At 39.4% G+C, this 8,945-nt stretch overlaps 1 protein-coding gene across 2 annotated transcripts in view; it reads left to right on the plus strand.

The window, feature by feature from the left end:
• The window catches only part of ano6 (anoctamin 6), an 18,394-nt gene extending 13,062 nt beyond the window's left edge, over positions 1-5,332 (plus strand). For both annotated transcript variants that reach the window (XM_048267330.1, XM_048267329.1), the window contains exons 12-20: positions 441-518; positions 1,125-1,350; positions 2,320-2,489; positions 2,664-2,761; positions 3,153-3,283; positions 3,535-3,740; positions 3,955-4,166; positions 4,356-4,461; positions 4,570-5,332. In XM_048267330.1, the coding sequence (XP_048123287.1) occupies positions 441-518; positions 1,125-1,350; positions 2,320-2,489; positions 2,664-2,761; positions 3,153-3,283; positions 3,535-3,740; positions 3,955-4,166; positions 4,356-4,461; positions 4,570-4,776 (1,434 nt within the window). In that variant the 3' untranslated portion in view covers positions 4,777-5,332. The remainder of the gene's footprint in view (positions 1-440; positions 519-1,124; positions 1,351-2,319; positions 2,490-2,663; positions 2,762-3,152; positions 3,284-3,534; positions 3,741-3,954; positions 4,167-4,355; positions 4,462-4,569) is intronic.
• The last annotated feature ends 3,613 nt before the right edge of the window (positions 5,333-8,945 follow it).

The raw sequence follows: 8,945 nt of genomic DNA on the forward strand, positions 1-8,945 counted from the left end.
AGATATACACACTCACACACACAGATACACACACACACACACACACAGATATACACTCACACACACAGATATACACACACAGACACACACACATACATACACACTCACACATACACACACACACACACATACACACACACACACACATATATATATATATATATATATGTATGTATATCAACCAACACATCAACCAACCAGGTCCTGCCTCAAGAAGTTCAACTTCACTGATCTGTATTGCATTGTTGGTCTACTATGACATACAGTATACCTCCCAACATTTTCCTGTAATATAATAATAGGTTTCTAGAGTTCATGACTTTTCAAGATACTTATTTGCTTGGGTTTGACTCTGTACAAGTTCCCCATTGTATTTTGCACCTCTTGAAAGTTAATAGTTACCAAAAGAAAGAAAATGATGATTAATGACTTTGTTTCAGGATGAAGAGAAAGTGCCTTACACTGCCTGTGGGAGGTGTGTGAGACTGACGTGTGGAATTGGGACTGTTCTGTTCTGGGTAATAAATCAAGTATTCACAACTGTTATGTTTATAGGGACAGCAGTAAACCAAAAACGTTCATAGTCGTAATAAGATGTGGATCATTCCAAACTTCTTTACTTCACTTCACATTATGTAGACATTATGTAGACATGTACACATTAATTGAACATTGAAATATTGGAAGATATTTCTTTGCAGCATTATGTGACGCGTACAGAGGGTTGCCTTGTAGCTTAATGTGAACTTGAGTTAATCGGACTATGGTCTGTAACATGTAAACAGGAATATGACTGGAATATTCTATAAGCGGCTCAAGTAAGCATCATGATTGTTGCTGTCAGTGTAAATGTAGTCACTGTTGCCATTCTGTGTCAGTGTAGATTAGCTCTACCTTTGCTTATTTTACATAGTGTATTTTATCCTTCATACTGTTATAACTATTCAAGTATATTACAACTCACACATAATAAGTCTGTTTCTACAGTACTCTATTAGATAATTATTAATTCTAGCCATTAGATGGCATTTTATCAGCAAATTACAATTGTTCAAGAAGAATAAAATGTAATGTTCATTACAGTCCCTCTAATAATGTTCTTTTTTTCTGACCCGCGATTACAGATATTTCTCATCATAGCATCGGTGGTGGCTGTGATTATCTACCGGCTTGCCGTCTTCTTTACCTTCTCTAGAAGGCTCCGTGAAGACATCAAAGGACTGGAGCCTTTCAAAGAGTATGTGACGCCCCAGATGGCAACCACCGTCACGGCATCAATCATCAACTTCATCATCATCATGATCCTCAACAACCTCTATGAAAAGGTTGCCATCTGGATAACCGACTTTGGTGGGTATAAAAGTTTGTTTGCTAGTTTGTGAGATGTCAGTAGATCATATCAGACTGAAGCAGATGATAGTGGGTGTGACGGAGTGCCATCCCTGTGGCTATGGTTGAGTATGCGCTCTGACTACCATACCAATGAGCTTGGCTCTGTGGTGTCGCAGTTTGGTGTCGCAGTTAACCTGTAGGGTTCAAGGCCAGGAGGGGGGACTTTGCTCTTCTTTTGATACATGTGCCATCAGATGCGTGACCAGTATGCAAGTTGAATGAGGGACCCTCCAGGGTAGGTTGACCCCTGTGGGCTACCCTGGGATGGGAGAAAAAGCGGCTGGTGGATGCATGAGGGACACCTGTGTGCGTGAAGTGCATGGACACACCTTCAGAAGCGGAGGCCGATGAGATGGAGTGCGTTCATTAAGGTTGAGTCTGCACTCTGACTGCCATACCAATGAGTCTGGCTTTTTGCTGTTGCAATCAAGCTGCCGGGTTGCTAAACTGAGACTGGGTGGGGTGACTGCTCTTTCCCTTTGCTACAGTCCGTTAAGGGTCAGCAGTGTATCACTTGTCACAACATAATCTGATGCTGATGATAATCTAGTCTTTTAGAGAAGAGGAAATTAATAGTGCATGACATTTTTTTTCAGCATAAATACAGACTTCCTCTTCAGTTATTGCACTTCTTAAGTTGATATTTCAGCTATAGTTAAAAGTTAATAAAGTTAGAATTAAAGTTGTATGGTGTTCAGCAAACACTTTTAACCCAAAGTGACACAGACTCGCGACAGCGGGGTTGAAAAATCAAACCCTGGTCAGTTGATTGAGAGATGATGCCGTTAGTGCTGCTCCAGAACGTCCACATAGTAATGTACACATAGCACTATATAATGAAGATACCTGTAATATACATTTAATAACCCATTTAATAACCATGCCTGTAACCCAGTATTCAAAATATTCCATTTTTGTGCCACTCAGAGCTGCCAAGGACAAAGACAGACTATGAGAACAGCCTGACACTGAAGATGTTCCTCTTTCAGTTTGTCAACTACTATTCCTCCTGTATCTACATTGCTTTTTTCAAGGGCAAAGTGGTGGGCTACCCAGGAGAGCCTGTGTACTGGTTGGGGTTGTATCGGAATGAGGAGGTAAGAAATAAAATAAAAAACACCAACGTTAGTCAGAACACCAAGTTCCTATTTGCCCATCGTATGAAAAGATTTAATTGTCCAGTGGATTCTTTGACATAGGCATGTCACAAAATGTTCAGCTACTAATTAGCCATTATTCTGGCTGATTAACTAATTGTTTTTCCTCGTTAGTGTGATCCTGGAGGATGTCTTATTGAACTGACCACCCAGCTCAGTGTCATTATGGGAGGCAAGGCCATCTGGAACAACATACAGGAAGTTCTGGTTCCGTGAGTGTCTGGAGTTTACTGTCCACAGAGATTGCCACACACTCACCACATCTCCCACACAGGCTGTCACAAGCGTACCCACCTCAGCCATCTGTGCTTTCAGAGTCTAGTCTGGTCTCTTTTCTGTGTATGGAACATATTCAAACATTCAGACATATACTGCTTTAACTTCTATTTAAAGAAGAAAGACAGAGTTTTTGTTTGCAAACATCTAACATCCACGAGACTTGCCTTACATGATTGCCTTATGCATCATTAAAATTAATGTGAAGATGTTATGAACACATTGTGAAAAATGCTTTAAGCATTATGTATAGTCATAGTTTATCTTAGAAAATGTATGAAATGTCACATGAAAATGATGAGAGCCACATGTTAATTTTTTCCTCAGGTGGGTAAAAAATTTTATTTTCCGTTACTGCAATAAAGTGAAGTCAGAGAAGATAATCCCTCGGTGGGAGCAGGATTACCAGCTGCAGCCGCTGGGAAAGCTGGGCCTGTTCTACGAGTACCTGGAAATGGGTGAGACATTAACTACATACACCAAAGAAAGGCAAATAAAAGTGGACAAGCATAATCTCTATTGACTAATGGGGTAATAGTTTAGATTTTACTACCACAGTCATAAAATAGTATTTTTAAAGGCAGGCACCATCATGAATGTCTAACAATGTTGTCAAGAAAAAATACCATAGAACTTGAATTTGATCTTCATACTCCAAACTGTAAATAATGTTTTCTGTTATTTTATCACCCTTTTTGTTTTTGCCCAGTAATCCAGTTTGGTTTTGTGACACTCTTCGTGGCCTCCTTCCCTTTGGCGCCTCTTCTGGCCCTGGTGAACAACCTGCTTGAGATCCGTGTGGACGCATGGAAGATGACTACGCAGTTCCGTCGGATTGTCCCCGAAAAGGCCCAGGATATTGGAGCGTGGCAACCAATTCTTCAGGGTGTTGCTATCTTGGCTGTAGCAACCAATGTGAGCTCACTGACAGTATACCGAACCACATAAATGCATGTAACACTGATTATCTACAACAAGAAGAAATTGAAAATGTAAACAACCACAACCCTCTACCTTTGAATATGTAAATAGTCAAAGTAACCACTGAATGTCACTATTATATATCTGATGGAAGATAGGAATCTACCAAATCTAATTAATAAATTGGCTATTTATGTCTTTATTGTAGGCTGCCATAATAGCTTTCACATCCGACATGATTCCACGTCTGGTCTATTACTGGTCTTTTTCTGTGTCACCATACACGGAGATCACCAGCAACTCCATGGCAGGCTACATCAACAACACACTCTCCATTTTTAACATCAGTGATTTCTCAAACATAAGCAGACCTCTTGAAGATATCATTCCTTACTGGTTTAACAACAGCACCACCTGCAGGTATTGAACATATAGCAACAGACATGACATTTTTGTGGACTAGACTAGTTTGACTTTATTTACCTTTTTCATTTTCCCTGAAAAGTGTGATTAAGACAATAACTGGTTTGTTTGTTTTGTATGTGTGTGTGTGTGTGTGTGTGTGTGTGTGTGCTATATGACATGTACAAATATATCTTTTCATTTTAGGTATCGAGATTTCAGATACCCACCAGGTCACCCCAAACAGTATGACCATAACATGTACTATTGGCATGTCATAGCTGCCAAACTAGCTTTCATCATTGTTGTTGAGGTTAGAGACCTTAATGTTCGTTGTCATTTCTCTGTGTGTTTAATGCTTGGTCATTCTCACTTCTTGGAACATTTTTGTAATGCTTGCTCGCCTTTTTTCCCTCCTCAGCACATCGTATACCTCACCAAATTTATTCTATCCTATACCATCCCTGATGTCCCCTACAAGGTCAAGGAGCAAATCAAGCGAGAGAAATACCTGACTCAGGTGCTCCTCCACGAGGTCAACCTTAAGCTGGTCACCAATAAAGTGAAGCCCCTCATGGATGAACTCGCATGTGATTTGGAGGGTGAGGACATAGACCTGCACTTATAAGCCTCTCTGAGTAACGAAATTTCATGAACCAAGTGGAGGTTCTGTCCACATTAGCAAGCGCTTTCCTGCACTGACAGTGGGATTCATTCCTGTGGAAATGTGGTATTACCCAGAGAGTCGATCAGTTTACCTGTGGTACGATTGTTAAGATTGGGTAGCACTAACTCAGGTTATCCAGAAATAAAATACAATGCAATTTTTTTTTAGAAAACAGGAAAATAATCCTGCAACACAAAAACTATGGCACAAAATAATATAGGGCCAAATTTGAGTATTTGTAAAAACACTGTGGCAGTTAGGTCATTGATAGATGAATGAATGTGAGCCACTGTATTATATATTTTTAAAAATTACTCTAGATTTTGTATGTGTTGATATTTTTTTATAAAATTCAGTTGACTAATTCCTTGCACATAATTAAGATTGTGGCTAGAATACATTAACCTGACCCTAGCCAGATGAATGTCGTTCCGCTTAGCTCCGCCTAGCTTCACTCACATCCATCTGGGACCTCTTCCATTGAGAGTGATTTCTCCAACCAACTTCATGGTTTAGCCAATCAGGACGCAGGGCGGGAGTTTCATAGATGTGACATAGCGTAGAAGCGACTGTGAGTCTGTTATTAGCGTCACGGGTTGGCTTCGATGTGAGTGGTTGAAGTAGCACGTCAATAGATGACGGACAAGTGGCTTATTCAATCATATGCAAGCATTTTTTGATTTGGCCCAGCCTTCTGAAGCAACACTTCAATGGATCGGTTCCAGATGGATGAGTGGAGCTAGGCGGAGCGAAATTCATCTGGCTATTGCCAGGTTAAGAATACATGCCAAAATGAACAGAAAAAACACTTGCTTTTCAGTGTTAAACATGAGGTTTACATTGGTTACTGTTTTCAAAACATGGTCATGCATGTAAACAATAACTATTCTGTTGCCTGACACATTGTTATCAATAGCAGTCTGTTACATATACTTTGGAATCTTAATCCTACACACAAACACACCTCGTTGCTATGTGTGTGCTGAACATGTTGTGAGTCAGTGAGTTTTGAACAAATTGCTGGAGTTAAACATTTTATTCTGCATTTTGGAACAAATACAATGAATGCTGAGGTATCTCTAGATGTGTCCATGAGCCAGATAATCCATAGAGTTCAGTAATCATTTCAATGATTATAAACTGTGATCCCCACAGATGCCTTGATGAAAGATGTTCTTATTGTTATGCGAATGGTCACCTGCAAAATATAGTAGGCTACATTTCACTGACACTCATGTAAATGCCTGCATGACCAACTAACAATTTTGTAAACAGTTGTTTCAGAATATATGCTTTTTCATGGCTTTTATAATGCAGTGTACCTTAATATTCCCTGTGCAATCCATATGCCTATAACCTGCCACTCTACAGTATGCTGGCTGTAGGCCCAGGCCTTCTGATGTTGAATGTTATGTATTTTACACTAGAAATAAATAAATCAAGTGTTTACACATATTAATAGCCCGTGCACATTATGTAGTTCTCTTTCTCTCTCTCTCAGATTTATTATAGATATTATAGTGTGTGTGAGTGTGTGTATGTATGTGTAGTATGTACTGTATGTATGTATGTATGTATGTATGTTTCTATAGAGGTTTGTAAGTAGAGAGGAGAAGTAGTAGCCTATGCAGAGGTGGGCCCAAATACATCAAAAACTATTTTGTTACAAACTACAAATACTGGCTCATAAAATGTAATTAAATAAAATACAAAATACTGATGTGAAAAATGTATTTAATTAAAATACAAGTAATTAGTCATTTGAAAATACAAACATATCCACACAATAATCATGGTATACCAAGTTTTTAAAAAGAAACTACAAGGCATATTATTGAGAACGTATCCCCAAGAGACAAGAAATACTATTTTCTGATTGGCTGGCAGAGGGCTATTAATTCTGTAGGCCTACATTGGGGTTCCTATGAAGTACATCTGGTAAAAAAAAAATGTAAACAGCATCCCATATCAATGATTGAACTGACAAGAAGCAAACTTCGCAACAGTGGAATCAACTGTAACATAGCACAGTGTTTCTTAACTGTTAGGTCGGGACCCAAAAGTGGGTTGCGGAACCGTTCTGGGTGGTTCGCAGAGCCTGTGGTTAAAATTAAATAAAAAAATCAGCAATTTAAAATGCTACCTTATCAGATCTAATATTGGACCTTTATTTTGCTCAACTTTATTCGTAGCCTACATATCAGTCATTGCCATGGACATAGACAATGTTTATGTGACAGGTCATGTTAGACATCATTTTTATTGTAAGCGCAAGTAGGCTGCTACTCTGAATATTTGAAGTAGTCTATAGTAGGCCCGGATATAGATTCACTTAAACTGAGGACAAAATAGGACAGAAACCCCATTGTGTGGTGTGCAGTAGATGGCTGGCACATGAAAGCATGAAACCATCAAAACAAAAATGCCACATGGAAACAAGGCACCCCTGTCAAAGTCACCTGTCGAGTTTAAAAGGTGACATCAAGAGTTGAGGACTTCACAAATGTAGGCTAATGCCAAACATCCGCATGTTCCAAATAAGTAGGCCATGTAACTCACATATCCATTGGCTTGAATGCTAAAAAATATATATATGGGTCGCGACTTTATGAACATAGGAAGTTGTGGGTCCCAAAGCTAGACCAGTTGAGAACCACTGACATGGCAGACCCACCATCATTTCCATAACCAATGAAAGTAGAACGACAAATTTAACTGGTCGGCCTCTTTTTAAACTGAACTGCATGTCTATTGGCTACATAAATGACTGGCAACATGGGGGACAAACAGACAATATCCTGTAAGGTGTCCCGATATACAGAATTAGTTAACTTGGTGGAGAAAACTCTTTCTGCATCGGGGAAGTCTTTGCATCCATCTCCTCCATTATTTCTGCATACCTCGCCGGAAGTTATCCCTGGCATAAATCCTCATGTCAAATCCATTAAGTGGTTTTAATACTGTCCTGTAGTGAGAATAAACATTAGCTATTAGGTACTCAAGGTAATTGGGTCAAAGGTCAGCATATGGGGTCCATGCCCTGATTTTCTCCCTCAGTATCTTATCTGTATCATTTTCACATTTTAGTCTTGACTTGACACACCTGACAATTCAAGCTCCTGAAGTTAGTTACTTTTTAAAAAATTTTTGACTTTTTTTTTAACTTTCAATGTTCTAAGGGGATGATGAAACAGAAAAGACAGATATAATGCTTTTAACTTGTCTATAGGGTGACATTAAATTGGCGGCGCAAAAAAAAAAAAAATTGGGTTTACAACCCATGTTGACCATTTTGGCTCCCTCAGTTGACTTTTCTATTAATTTCTTCCAACTTCAGAGGGGATTGCAAAAGAGAAAAGTTGTATAAAACACTTACGTTGGACACTATGTGGCAATACTGCAAGAAAAAGGAAAAATGGGTTTACATTTTACGCTGTCCTTCCAAAAGGGTAATAAATAATAATAATAAGTTTATTTTATATAGCGCCTTTCTCAAACCCAAGGTCGCTTTACATAGTAGGAAGGCAGGGAAACACAATAACAAACAAACAAACTATACAACAGAGACAAAGGCAGGGAAACACAATAACAAACAAACAAAACAAAACAACAAAGACAAGTTATCTGTATGGAACTATGTGTTGGGTGTGGAGGAGAAGTGATCATTAAACAGAAAGGTCTTGAGATGTGCTTTGAAGAAAGAAAGAGAAGGACAGGCACGAAGGGGTTGGGGGAGGGAGTTCCAGAGTTTGGGGGCCAAGGCACTGAAGGACCTGCCACCCAGGGTGGAGAGTCTGGAGCGGGGGATAGCCAAGAGGTTTTGGTCAAAGGATCTGAGTGAGCGGGAAGGAGTGTAAGGGGTCAGAATAGGGTTGCCTCCTGTCCAGGATTTTCCTGATTGTCCAGGATTTTCATGGTCTGTCCAGGAAAATAAAAATAAAAATCCTGGACACTGAATGTCCCGTATTTTTGTACATGATGCGCAAAATGTGTATTTCAGTTTAATTGAAGCGTGCCTACGTCCATAAACGTATGCACAGCCTTATTGGCTCTACAAAAATGACGTAGCATAACATGGGTGGTGGTGGTGGGGGCACGCAGCGTGGAGGTTCATTAGAAATGGTAAGGTG

This window comes from Alosa alosa, chromosome 17 (assembly GCF_017589495.1).
Source record: "Alosa alosa isolate M-15738 ecotype Scorff River chromosome 17, AALO_Geno_1.1, whole genome shotgun sequence".
Taxonomy (NCBI): domain Eukaryota; kingdom Metazoa; phylum Chordata; class Actinopteri; order Clupeiformes; family Clupeidae; genus Alosa; species Alosa alosa.